Raw genomic sequence first — 14965 nt, forward strand, 5'->3', positions numbered from 1 at the left:
TGGACTCAGATCCTGCAGTGCCAGACGTGTCCCACTGCTTAAGCCAGTACATGTCCGGGCCCGTCTGAAGTTTGCTAGAGAGCATTTGGATGATCCAGAGGAGTTTTGGGAGAATGTCCTATGGTCTGATGAAACCAAACTGGGACTGTTTGGTAGAAACACAACTTGTCGTGTTTGGAGGAAAAAGAATACTGAGTTGCATCCATCAAACACCATACCTACTGTAAAGCATGGTGGTGGAAACATCATGCTTTGGGGCTGTTTATCTGCAAAGGGGCCAGGACCACTGATCCGGGTACATGAAAGAATGAATGGGGCCATGTATCGTGAGATTTTGAGTGCAAACCTCCTTCCATCAGCAAGGGCATTGAAGATGAAACGTGGCTGGGTCTTTCAACATGACAATGATCCAAAGCACACTGCCAGGGCAACGAAGGAGTGGCTTTGTAAGAAGCATTTCAAGGTCCTGGAGTGGCCTAGCCAGTCTCCAGATCTCAACCCTATAGAAAACCTTTGGAGGGAGTTGAAAGTCCGTGTTGCCAAGCGAAAAGCCAAAAACATCACTGCTCTAGAGGAGATCTGCATGGAGGAATGGGCCAACATACCAACAACAGTGTGTGGCAACCTTGTGAAGACTTACAGAAAACATTTGACCTCTGTCATTGCCAACAAAGGATATATTACAAAGTATTGAGATGAAATTTTGTTTCTGACCAAATACTTATTTTCCACCATAATATGCAAATAAAATGTTAAAAAAACAGACAATGTGATTTTCTGGATTTTCTTTTCTCAGTTTGTCTCCCATAGTTGAGGTCTACCTATGATGTAAATTACAGACGCCTCTCATCTTTTTAAGTGGTGGAACTTGCACTATTGCTGACTGACTAAATACTTTTTTGCCCCACTGTATATCAATCATACTAGACTCCGACACAACTTTTTAAGATGGGTCGATTCCAATCATCAGAGCCTGGATTGAATTGGTGAATTCAGTTATTCCATATGAGCGCACATTGTATAAGAACAGAGGATGTCCGGGTAAATTTGCTAAAATTTGGGATAGATGGAACTCTTCCCATCTTACTCTATCCCCTTAATGCCTGCTGATACATCTTTTAACTGACCTGAGATATAAGAGAATATCATCCCCATACAGGTGACAGTCCAGCAGCTGTCGGCTGTACACTATAGCTGACAACTTGCTGCATCAGCCACTATCAGTGTTTGCACCGTCCAACTCTGTTTAACCCCTTAGTTGCTGCTGTCAATAGTGACTACATATAAATGGTTAACGGAGTGTGGGGGCTTCCTATTTATCCCAATTGGTGCCCTCATATCATGATTGTGTGGTCCTGATATTTGCCATGGCAGTCCATGACCAAATAGAGGCCTTAGAGTCTGACGGCTGTAGTAACCTGTTCAAAAGTTAGCGGCATTTAGGTGGTAAAAATACACATTTTCATTTGTCATGCCACTTTGAATTGATTCCTGAAAATCACCTGAAGGGTTAATAAACTACCTGACAGCAGTTTTCAGTATGTCAGGGGGAGCTGTTTATAAAATGTTATAACTTTTGGGGGTTTCCCAATATGAGACCCCTAAAGTCACTTCAAGCATGGATAGGTCCCTAAAAAATAAATTTTGTAAATTTCCTTGAAAAAAATGAAAAATTACTGCTACATTTTTAAACCTCCTAAAATGCTAACAAAATAAAAGAACATTTTATAAATGGTGCTGATGTAAAGCAGAGATGTGGGAAATGTTATTTATTAATGTTTTTGTGTGTTATGACTATCTAGATTAAAAGGATAATCATGCAAAGTTTGAAAATTGCTTATTTTTTAACATTTTTCTCAAATTTCTGATAGGTTTTGTGTTTATTTATAATAAATATCGACCTAAATTTACCATTATCATAAAGTATAATGCGTCACGAAAAAACAATCTCAAAATCACTGGGATCTGTTGAAGTGTTCTAGTGTTATTACCACATAAAATAACACTGGTCAGATTTCAAAAATTTGGCTCCGTCAGCAAGGGGCTATAAATCCATAATGATACGACATCAGTGTAAAGAGTCTGGTTTCTTATTTTGGGGCATCACCTAGAAAGCTAACACAATGCAAAGTATTAAGCAGCGAAATAGTAGTAGTTTATATAGTTGAAGTTCAAGAATTTCATATATTTACTGTTCCATGTTTCTCTGTAGATGAGATTACCCATGTAATGGTGCAAGGACTTGTATAATTTACATGGTATAAATGATTTGGTATACACAACCTGATGTCCTTTTGAAAATGTTTCATAGATTACAAAATATCTTGAGTATAAAAGAGTACGCATTCTATTATAAATATCTGTGCTCTTTATCGTGCTTAATAATAATGAATATAAATGTGTATATTGCATATTTTACTTTCTAGTTAATAAACGAATTAAAGAAAAAATTGTTGCATCTGCCGCTTCATTACAACAGGGAAAGGAAGGATTGATCCAGCTTCTACTTCACTTATAATCATGGCAAAAATATTTTGTATTTCTTGGTTGAACGTGTAGAGAGAAAAAAATAAATATATATATGAGATCCCTAAGTGATAGGGAAGGACATGGGGGGGGGGGGGGGGAATTATAGGATACTAGACTTATTTCAAATGTAAGTGCGTTCTTAATAATGATGAGGGAATATACTCGTTAGTTGAGATTTCCCGAGCACGCTCGGGTGTCCTCCGAGTATTTTTTTTTTTAGTGCTCGGAGATTTAGTTTTTCTCGCTGCAGCTGAATGATTTACAGCTACAAACCTGCTTGATTACATGTGGGGATTCCCTAGCAACCAGGCAACCCCCACATGTAATTATGCTGGTTAACAGATGTAAATCATTCAGCTGCGGTGATGAAAACTAAATCTCCGAGCACTAAAAAATACTCTGATGACACCCAAGCGTGCTCGGGAAATCTCGAGTAACGAGTATATTCGCTCATCACTAGTTCTAAAACTTTGTTGATGAATACATGTATTCAAACCAACTTTTTTTTTTTTTCTCTGCATGTTGACCCAAGAAAGAAAAGATTTTTTGCTATGATTATATTTTAACTTTAGCAATAAAGTCTTTAATTAGTTGAACTATATATATATTTTTTATATTCCTTCATTAAAACACCTAGAATATGTCTCCCATAACTAGAAGACTTAAGCCTGTCACAAAAAAAACAATATTTATAACTGGAATCTTTTTACAAAGAGTCAGCTTGTATTTCTTTTGAACTTGGGAAGCATTATCTACACCAGAGGGAAAAGAGTGTCCCTTCCCAGCCCCTTGTACAGACTGTCTGCTCTCCATCAGATAACCCACAACAATTACCTGTTCACATCAGGGGGAAATGGAGAAACCAGAATCAGAAAGTGTGTTTAGAGTGTTGGCTCTTGTTCCCTTTCCAAGTTGTAAGGAAGCCGTGTTTCAATCCTTGCTAAGAGGGTGACGCCTTCCTGTGTCGAGTTAAGATTGTGCCTTCGGAGTCATGATAACGTTTCCTACATCTGTACATTACACAACTCTGATTGTTTCAACTGCTTTTATGAAATTATTTATTGTATCTTCCTTAGGTCCAGTCTTGATGATTATTGCCCATCTGAACAAGTTGACTACATACAAGAAAAAGTTCTGGATGTGCTTCGTTCACTTTATGGCACATTGGATGTTCATTTAGAATTTTCCCCTGGATCATCATCCATCTGATTGTCCGTTCATCAAATCTATTCACATAGTGGCCTGTAAATGGAATGATTTCTCACTCCATACAAAACTGGGTCTGTGTGAATGTTACTTCTTGTAGAATTAGTAAAGTCTCACTTATTTATGAATACTAAGTGTGACAGGTCATGGTTTGACATCTATACATAATACATTTAGCTACCTCTAAAACTCTATCCTCATCAATCATATAGAAAAGAGGGGATTCACAACGACACTGGACTTGCCAGGAGCCATTTCATATAGCTTGTTCTGTTTTGTGAAAGTGTTCACATAGTTATTGCTCTCTTCAGCAGCTTTAGATATAACAAACAGCATATTGTAGTTAATATCTGTGTTAATTGTAATTCTTTAGTCGACCATGACAATGTAGCATACGAAAAGACTTGGCAATATTGAATTTATATCAACGGATCTATTAGGTAAAACCCGAGATCTGACAGTAACTACACAAAATACAGGTGTCAATAAATTGATACACATAGCTTCACAAACCCTAAAATGGAGCACCTTCAAAGAAATATCTGTAATCTAAATTTATGCGATGATCACAGCCTTCATTCTAATTATAACGTGTCATGTCGATCATTGTAAATTTAAGTTATGATGTGTTGCACAAGACACGCTAAAAAGAATGTCAGCTATGTCTGTTTCTACTAACATAAAGATTCTGTGTTTTTTATGGTTTAAATTTATGTTCTGTATGTAATTCTCAGGCAATCTGTTTTGATTTAGTTTCTGTTAAAAAGATATTCTCATTTATAAAATTGGTATAGTTTGATAGCTGTCGGCCAAATGATCGTTCAGCCACCAGCTATCTTGGATGTCTCTCCCATACACAGAAGCGCTCACTTTGCCTCCTATGAAATTTGGTCTAACAACATAAGTCTAATGTACAGGAAGAAAAAAAAAAACAAGAAGCCAGCGCTACCTATGGTTAGCGCGCAATACATGAAGTGCATATGCACATATTAATTTTTAACTGTACTTTATACTGAGACATTTAGCAAACAATTGATCAATTCTTTGAGCTACCCCGCCACGTCACGGAATTCAGATAGGGGCAGTCCTACTGTTTTTTTATATAAGCTGTGCCATTATGGCCTCCTAAATGTATTAAAAGCAAGACTATATTAAATGCAAACTGTACCTGAAGCATTTCTGAAACACTCCCATGGCACCAGAAGGGCAAGAGCAGATAAAGGCCGACCAGGTCCGGATAAGACATCCGGACATTTCAGATCTGACCTCCACACTGCCAGACCAGCAACCATAGATGAAGGGTGAAACAGGCCCAGACACAGGTGCATAATCAAGTAGTGCCTATGGGGGAGGGTAGGGCTGCTGCAAGTGTGTACAGCAGCCTAATATGTGTATATGCACTTTATGTATTGCGTGCTGACCATAGGCAGCGCTGGCTTCTTGGCATTTTTTTTTTTCATATTGATTTGTGGCTAACCACCACTTTGGCCGTGCGCGCTTGGTTATGCACGCCATTTTATCTGTCTTTATCGTGATTGACCTAGGCTGTTGTACACACTTGCAGCAGCCCTACCATCTCCCTTAGGCTCTACTTGATTATGCATCTGTGTCTGGGCCTGTTTCACCCTCCATCTATGGTTGCTGGTCTGGCAGTGTGGAGGTCAGATCTGAAATGTCCGGATGTCTTATCCGGACCTGGTCGGCCTTTCTCTGCTCTTGCCCTTCTGGTGCCATGGGAGTGTTTCAGAAATGCTTAAGGTATGTTTGCATTTAATATAGTCTTGCTTTTAATACATTTAGGAGGCCGTAAAAGCACAGTATATATAAAAAAAAAACGTAGAGTAGGACTGCCCCTATCTGAGAAAGCCGTGATGTGGCGGGGTAGCTCAAAGAATTGATCAATTGTTTGCTAAATGTCTCAGTTTAAAGTACAGTTAGAAATTAATATGTACATATGCACTTTATGTATTGCGTGCTGACCATAGGCAGCTCTGGCATCTTGGCTTTTTTTTTTTTTTTTCCATAATGTACAGGATGGGCCGTTTATATGGATACACTTAAATAAAATGGGAATTGTTGGTGATATCCGCTTCCTGTTTGTGGCACATTAGTATATGGGAGGGGGAAAACTTTTCAAGATGAGTAGTGACCATGGCGGCCATTTTGGATCCAACTTTATTTTTTTCCAAAGGGAAGAGGGTCATGTGACACCTCAAACTTATTGATAATTTCACAAGAAAAACAATGGTGTGCTTAGTTTTAACGTATCTTTATTCTTTCATGAGTTATTTACAAGTTTGACCACTTATAAAATGTGTTCAAAGTGCTGCCCATTGTGTTGGATTGTCAATACAACCCTCTTCTCTCTCTTGACACACTAATAGCAACACCGCAGAAGAAATGCTAGCACAGGCTTCCAGTATCCGTTGTTTCAGATGCTGCACATCTCGTATTCATCACAGCAGAGACAATTGCCTTCAAATGACCCCAAAGATAAGTCTAAGCCTGGTTTGACTCTTGCGTATGGGAGTGCTGTGGATGGCAGCGTACTTCCTCCCTGAAACCACGCCTACGCCTCCTTGCGTCCTGCAGTGCCCTGCGTACCTATCTTTAACATTGGGTACGCTGTATGCGGATGCCTCTGCATGCGCCATTTTGGCTCTGCGCCGAATGCAACATGTTGCGGTCGGGGCAGCGCCAAAGCAGTGCATGTGGAGGCACCCGCATACAGCGTACGTCCCTGCGTACCCAATGTTAAAGATAGGTACGCAGGGCACCGCAGGACGCAAGGTGGAGCAGGCGGAGTGTAGGGGTGGTTTCAGGGAGGAAGTACGCCGCACTCCCGTACGCAAGTCTGAAACCAGCCTAAGGGGATCAGATCCGGAGACCTTGGTGGCTATTCATCTGGCACACGATGACCATCATGATGATGATGTGTTGCCCTCTTTATGCGCTGAAGATAGCACATTCCCTGAGTTTTTCCAGCGAGATGGTGCACCACCACATTATGGGTGTCAGGTCCGACCATTCCTACATGAACCGTTTCCTGGATAGTGGATTGGTAGTCGTGGGCCAATTGACCGGTCATAAGCCATAAGGATGAATATGTAATCAGAGCACCACATGAAGATCCCCCACAGATCCACCCAGGAGCACAAGCATATCATTAACACAAAACTACAGATTAAACAACCACACAATTGATTTCATCAACTCCTCAACCAAGGTATCATTTTATTTAGTGTAACCGCTCCGCCAACCTGTTACTGTGTGTTGGCTACTGAGCACAATCCTGCTGACAGATTCCCTTTATGTCCTGACATCCCAGGTTAGCTGCTCATCTCTCCCTCCCTGAAAACCTTTGACCTTGAGCTGATGTGATCAGTCCTGCGATATCATAAGCACCCAACCCACACCTTTTCCTGCTGTCTATTCTCTTAATCACTGTGCAAAAAATGTGCAAACGTCCTGTTAAGTCTATGTGCAAGTCTCTTCATTACAGAGAAATAAATATTTTTAACCAATTTGTAAATTAGATTTTCCGTTCACTCTCATCAGGTACATTGGGAGCTGTGGCAAAGGCTGTTAAGCAAGTATGTCTTTTGTGCAATGTAGCCATGGGTCAGGATAATATGGTATCATTTTAATTATTGTGCACAGCTCTATATATCAGTATTCCTTTTTGTCCCACTAAAATGGACTGACAGTTTCACTTCAACTCATTCACAACTACCACCCCTTCCAATAGCAAGAAACTTTATTTTTCAATCGGTATATCTGTACATGTCATACCAAGGGGAAGTGCATAAACCAAAAAACACAAGTATGGCCTTGCAAATTTTTTTTTCACTTATGCTTTTAACATGTGGTTTAAATAATTTTATATTTTCATATTGCATACTTTTACAGACATTCTGAAGCCAAATTCTTATTTTTGTATTTTTAAACTGAGAAAAGGGTAGTGACTAGAGTTGAGCGAATATGTTTGGAATGGGTCTCCGAATCTGAATTTGCCATATTCGTCCCATATTGGCATCCTATTTGTGCCGAATTTTATGTTTGATCGGATTCGAACATATTCTTTAATTTCTTCACATTACTCCAATGAAATTTGGCTGATCGTAATCGGAACCAAATTTTTAAAAATTCGCTCAACTCCAATAGTGACTTAAACTTGTGGTGTTTTTTTTGTTTTTATTTTTTTATTTTTTAGTCTATCTAGTGGACTTGACCTGAAATTATTTGATCACTTATACTATATACCACTATACGGAAAAATACAGTTAAATTGATGTGTTCCTATGAAGCCAAGTTGATCATAATGGCTTCATAGGAGTGCCGACATAGTAGCAATGGTGGACTTAAGAAAGTAACCCATCAATACTCTGGGATTGCACTTCTTGGGCAATAGACAAAAAACATGGGACATAGAGGTGAAATAGAACAATACGTAATATGCCGTGCTAATATTTTACAGGAATCAAACAGATGCAAAATGATGTATTTGCAAGATATGATATATAAGCACATATTCATAATATACCAAAGGTATGGTAAATGAGCAGTGTCTGTGTAACATGTATCATACATTACTTTGATAGAAACGGTGATCAGGGCATAAGATGCAAAGTGCATAACTATATTGGTCCACTACCTATCGGAGGAATATAAAGTGCCGAGTACTATAGAACATTAACATGATGCTAAATAATAGATATCACTATATAAAGTTCAAAGATAAGACTCATACCAGAATGTGCTTGTATGTGGTTTTTTGCCCATTGTGGTTCTGTTTGTAAACTCCCATATCTATAATGTTAAATGTATTGTTTATCTAATAAATAGCATAGTTTCTCATTTAAGCGCTCCTATATCAATCCTTAATAGGTTTGTTATTCTGAGATTGAACCAGTTATAGACATTGTTGTTCCTATTTTGACGAATGGAAGACCAGGAGGAAAGCTGGGTCCATTACTTTATCAGAGATGAGGATCCTATGAACATTCATGCTGTGATTCTGCATTTATCATAATTGTAATAGCCAAGTCATTTTTATGGGAAAAGGGTTAGCCTACTGTAAGTTCAGAGTAAAAACTGCAGTGTATTCAATGATTTTTTTTCTTATAGATAAAATATTAATGTAAAAAATTTTTTTTAGTAGTTTTATCTTAAAAGACTGCTAGAAACAATAGGCAAAATTTCTGATACATTTCCTTTAACTAGACAGCTAAAGGACAGTGCGGTCAGATACCTATAGATGCTCACTAACAACTGTTACACACTATTTATGAATATACATTAAATAAAAGAAATGCGGCACTCACCCTTTTATGCTTGTTGTTACATGTCCATGTAATACATCATGCGTACAGGAGGGTGCAGGGATGAAAGGTGGACGACGGCCGTTTTGCGCAAAATGCGCTTCGATTGTTCCAGGTGAGTGATTACTGTTCGTGATTTCCTTTTAAAGGGTTTAGACATATGTGCATAGATATACATCAATGAATAAATCAAAAACAATAATGAGCGTGCATTAGAAACAGATAATCAACAATAACAAGCAGACGTATAACTTTAAACTACGGTACGTTTTGAGTCTTTTTGGCACTTTTTTGACGTTAATATCGTCAGCTGTGTTTATAAGAAGACCGACATGTCTAATCTATCGTTTAGACCAGTCGGACCTTGTGCGTTAGCGTTTAGTATCCATCTGGCTTCTTTTTGCATCCATAATCTATTGTGATCGCCTCCCTGTGGGGGATATTTTACAATTTCCAGACCAGCGAACCTTAACAAATCAGTATTGGAATTATGTTTCTCTTTCATATGCTGTATTAACCTTGAACAGCCTTTACCTGTATTTATAGAATTGTAATGTTCTTTAAATCTCGTGACTAATGGTCTTGTTTTCCAAATATAAAAGTATAAGCAAGGACAGAATAATACATAAACCACGGATTTACTTTTACAGAAAATGAGATCCCGAACCATGTGTGTAATTGAACTAAGTTGTAAAGGGTTATTCACTATGTGCAAATGGCAGAATTTACAATTGCCACACCTGTGGTTCCCTATTGGGGAATTACTACTTAACCCGATGCTGTTCTTAAATGGCAATATCCTATTATGTACCAATATATTTGATAAATTTTGAGCGCGTTTATATGCAAATCTCAGAGTACTCGCATATGTCTGCTAGATCTTTATCTGTCTGCAACACATGCCAGTTTTTACAAATCGATGAATGCATGATATTATCTAAATTGCTGTGCTTAAAGGAAAATCTCTTTAGTAGTGTTCCCCTTTTGTTGGGGTTTCTTTTTTCTTTTTAGGAAGTCTGTTTGAGAATTTACTAATCCGATTTTCAGCCTCCAACAAGTGTGAAGGATAACCTCTCTTTTTAAAGCGTAATTTCAGATCATTCACTTGTTCATTAAAGGTTTCATTGTTATTAATCTTACGCAGTCTTAACATCTGGCTGTAAGGTAGCCCTTTCTTTGTATGTAATGGATATGCGCTTTTAAAGTGTAGTAAATTATTAGTTGCTGTTGATTTCTTATACTTTTGTGATAATTTCACCTTCTATGATCTCTATTTTTACATCCAGGTACTCCAGACTATTAGTTCCATAACAAGATGTAAATGACATATTCTCTATATTAGCTACATTCAGATATCCACAAAATTATTAAATTCTGCCCTTTCTCCATCCCAGATTATAAAAATATCATCCACAAATCTAATATAAAGATGAATATGTTTCAAAAATGAATTAGCTATGTTGGTTATATAAGTTTCTTCAAAGACTGCTAGAAAAAGATTAGCATATTTACATGCGGTGGGCGTGCCCATTGCAGTCCCAACTCTTTGTTCATACCATTTGTCCATAAACTTAAAGGCGTTATGAGATAAAATAAATTCTAAACCCTCCAAGATGAACACAGGAGGTCGGCCAATAATTTCTGGCATTAATGCTTTAACAGAATCATTATCCCAATATATAGACTGGTTATTAAAACCATTATTGCCAACAATTCCCTCATACATTAGAAATTCTGGAGATTTTGTGTTGGCTTTAAAATAGAGTGGCAATGCACATTCTCACTAACATCAATAGACGTAGTATACCTATATACTCGTAGTCCCCAAGAGAAACGGTTAAAGGCAATCCAGAGAGTTCTACAAAACCTAAACGAGGTTAACGCCATTTCTGTGTTCATCTTGGAGGGTTTAGAATTTATTTTATCTCATAACGCCTTTAAGTTCATGGACAAATGGTATGAACAAAGAGTTGGGACGCGCCCACCGCATGTACATATGCTAATCTTTTTCTAGCAGTCTTTGAAGAAACGTATATAACCAACATAGCTAATCCATTTTTGAAACATTCATCTTTTATATTAGATTTGTGGACGATATTTTTTAATCTGGGATGGAGAAAGGGCAGATTTTAATTTTGTGGATTATCTGAATGTAACGAATACAGAGAATGTCATTTACATCTTGTTATGGAACTAATAGTCTGGAGTACCTGGATGTAAAAATAGAGATCATAGAAGGTGAAATTATCACAAAAGTATATAAGAAACCAACAGCAACTAATAATTTACTACACTTTAAAAGCGCACATCCATTACATACAAAGAAAGGGCTACCTTACAGCCAGATGGTAAAACTGCGTAAGATTAACAACAATGAAACCTTAAATGAACAAGTGAATGATCTGAAATTACGCTTTAAAAAGAGAGGTTATCCTTCACACTTGTTGGAGGAGGCTGAAAATCGGATTAGTAAATTCTCACAAACAGACTTACTAAAAAGAAAAAAGTATCAGATTGGTACATAATAGGATATTGCCATTTAAGAACAGCATCTGTTTAAGTAGTAATACCCCAATAGGGAACCACAGGTGTGGCAATTGTAAATTCTGCCATTTGCACATAGTGAATAACCCTTTACAGCTTAGTTCAATTACACACATGGTTCGGGATCTCATTTTCTGTAAAAGTAAATTTGTGGTTTATGTTTTATTCTGTCCTTGCTTATACTTTTATATTGGGAAAACCATAAGACCATTAGTCACGAGATTTAAAGAACATTACAATTCGATAAATACAGGTAAAGGCTGTTCAAGGTTAATACAGCATATGAAAGAGAAACATAATTCCAATCCTGATTTAAGGTTCACTGGCCTGGAAATTGTAAAATATCCCCCACAGGGGGCGATCACAATAGATTATTGATGCAAAAAGAAGCCAGATGGATACTAAACGCTAACGCACAAGGTCCAACTGGTCTAAACGATAGATTAGGCAGGTCGGTCTTCTTATAAGCACAGCTGACGATATCAAAGTCAAAAAAGTGCCAAAAAGACTCAAAACGTAGTTTAAAGTTATACGTCTTTGTTATTGTTGATTATCTGCTTCTATACACGCTCATTATTGTTTTTGATTTATTCATTGATGTTTTTCTATGCACATACGTCTAAACCCTTTAAAAGGAAATGACGAACAGTAATCACTCACCTGGACCCGTCAAAGCGCATCTTGCGCGAAACGGCCGTCGTCCACCTTTCATCCCCGCACCCTCCTGTACGCATGATGTATTACATGGACATATAACAATGTTTTAACGTCGGTCCAATAAAGAGCACGATTCCACAAGCACAAAAGGGGTGAGTGCCGCATTTCTTTTTATTTAATGTATATTAAGCTATATGCTATAATTGCTGAGCACCTCAGACCCTGGGATTTCGTGCGGGCTGCCAATCGGACGTACGTGGATCCAAGTCCTGAATGTGTACTCCTCTGGTGCCATTTATTTCAAACCCTTTTTCTTTGCTTCTATTTATGGATGTATTAAGCAATACTATACAAAGCACACTGATCAGCGATAGTGTAAAAATCACTGATTTAAAGCACAATTAATAGTGATCACCTTGTTATAATACCACCGGTTAAGGGATTGAATATATTATGCATCAAGTTGGTGTGTTGGAAACTAAGGCGAGAGTAAGGATCTGGGCAACCTAAGTAAGGGTCAAGTTGTGACTGGGTCATGAATACTCTAGGTTCATTGATGAGCATAGAAGGCTGCTAGCCTGTTATGCCCAAACCACAGAATTACTATGGTAGCCCAAACTGTTGAACACACGTAAGGCTGGGTGCATACGATCCAGAAGTGGCACCACTTTGGACTGCAGCGCATGTTCGATGCAGACCATGTTGTCTCCTTAAGGGCACCAGTATTCTCTAAAAGCCTCTCAACAGTATATTGCCCATTATTCAATTAGAATTAATCTTATTTGATCTGTGGAATATGCTAGAAAAAGAATTGAAGCCACACCAATTTAAAGAATCTGATGTTAATGTCTTTGTGCCATATACAGTAGTGTTCAAAATAATAGTAGTGTGTTCAAAAGCATGAGTTAATCACAAAATTTTTATACTAGTCTTTATTTCCATGCATTGGGAACATTGCGCACTGTTTTCCAATTCAAAACCTGAAGAGAACGGTATAACATTTTTAACTACTTTATAGAAAATAACAAAAAATGAACATTGGGCTGTTCTAAAGACAATACTATCTGCATTTGTCTTTACAAATTCACATTATGTACATTTTTTTTGAGGATTTAGCATTCCTGTGAATCAGTAACCTAATATTTAGTTGTATACCCAAAGGTTTATTTTAGAACTTTTTCATATCTATGTTGCAAAGTAAACCAACTTCTGTCAACTGTTGTTACAGTCCAGGATGCTTTGACTACATCCCACAATTTTTGGGGCATTTGTTGGCTCTGCCTCAAACAGAATTTTTGATGTCACCCCACAAGTATTCTGTCGGATTAAGGTCCGGGGATTGGGCTGGCTACTCCATAACCTCAATTTTGTTGGACTGGAACCAAGATTTTGCTCGTTTACTGGTGTGTTTAGGGTCATGATCTTGTTTAAACACCCATTTCAAGGGCATATCCTCTTCAGCGTAAGGCAACATGACCTCTTCAAGTATTTTAATATCTGCAAACTGGTCCATGATCTCTGGTATGCGGTAAATAGGTCTGGCCCCATAGGAAGAGAAACCTGCCCATATCATGATGCTTGCACCACCATGCTTCATTGTCTTTAGAGTGTACTGTGGCTTGAATGCAGAGTTTGGGGGTCATCTGATGAACTGTGTCTACGGCCCTAAAACCCAAAAAGAACAATTTTTCTTCCATCTGTCCACAAAATATTTCTCCATTTCTCTTTAGGCCAGTTTATGTGTTCTTTGGCAAATTGTATCCCCTTGAGTACATGGTTTTTTTTTTATAACACTGGGACTTTGCGGTGACTTCTTGCTAAGAGTTGAGCTTCACACAGACTACTTCTAAGGCTGGTTTCACATTAGAGTACGACTGAGCTGCGGAGGGCTGCGTACTTCCTCCGTTAAGCTCTGCCCACTTCCACACCTTCAGCTTGGCACCGCGTACTTCTGCATGCGTCCTGCGTACCAGGACATGCGGCCGGGTGTCAGCTGACTATCACAGCTGACATCTGGCACTTTGTGCCAGGAGCGGTCACGGACCGCTCCTGGCACATTAACCCCCGGAACACTGCGATCAAACATGATCGCAGCGTTCCAGCAGCATAGGGAAGCATCGCGCAGGGAGGGGACTACCTTCATGCTTCCCTGAGACCCTCAGAGCAACACAATGTGTCCGAGTTGCTCCGAGCATCTCCTCCCCTGCAGGCCCCGGATCCAAAATGGCCACGGGGCTCCTTCCGGGTCCTGCTGGGAGGTGGCTTGCAAGCGCCTACTCAAAGCAGGCTCCGGCAAGCCTCCTGCAGTATCTGTCAGATCGCTGATCGGACACTTTGCAATATAACTGATGTCCCACACTGGGACAAAGTTAAAAAAAAATCCTAAATAAAAGATATTGTTCCAATAAATACATTTTTATGTAAATAAAGGAACAAAAGTAGACATATTTAGTATCGCCACATCCTTAACGACCCAACCTACAAAACTGTCCCACTAGTTCACCCCTGGAGTGAACACCGTAAAAAAAACTAGGCAAAAAAGTTATAGCCCTCAGAATAAAGCGATGCAAAAATTATTTTTTCTATAATAGCTTTTATTGTATAAAAGCGCCAAAACATAAAAAAATGATAGAAATGAGGCATCGCTGTAATCGTACTGACCCGAAGAATAAAACTGCTTTATCAATTTTACCAATGTCGGAACGGTA

At 38.5% G+C, this 14965-nt stretch overlaps 1 protein-coding gene across 2 annotated transcripts in view; it reads left to right on the forward strand.

Annotated features, from left to right (window-relative positions):
• The window catches only part of C6H5orf22 (chromosome 6 C5orf22 homolog), a 145740-nt gene extending 141220 nt beyond the window's left edge, over positions 1-4520 (forward strand). For both annotated transcript variants that reach the window (XM_069730618.1, XM_069730616.1), the window contains exon 9: positions 3606-4520. In XM_069730618.1, the coding sequence (XP_069586719.1) occupies positions 3606-3738 (133 nt within the window). In that variant the 3' untranslated portion in view covers positions 3739-4520. The remainder of the gene's footprint in view (positions 1-3605) is intronic.
• The last annotated feature ends 10445 nt before the right edge of the window (positions 4521-14965 follow it).

Source organism: Ranitomeya imitator, chromosome 6, assembly GCF_032444005.1.
Source record: "Ranitomeya imitator isolate aRanImi1 chromosome 6, aRanImi1.pri, whole genome shotgun sequence".
Classification (NCBI taxonomy): domain Eukaryota; kingdom Metazoa; phylum Chordata; class Amphibia; order Anura; family Dendrobatidae; genus Ranitomeya; species Ranitomeya imitator.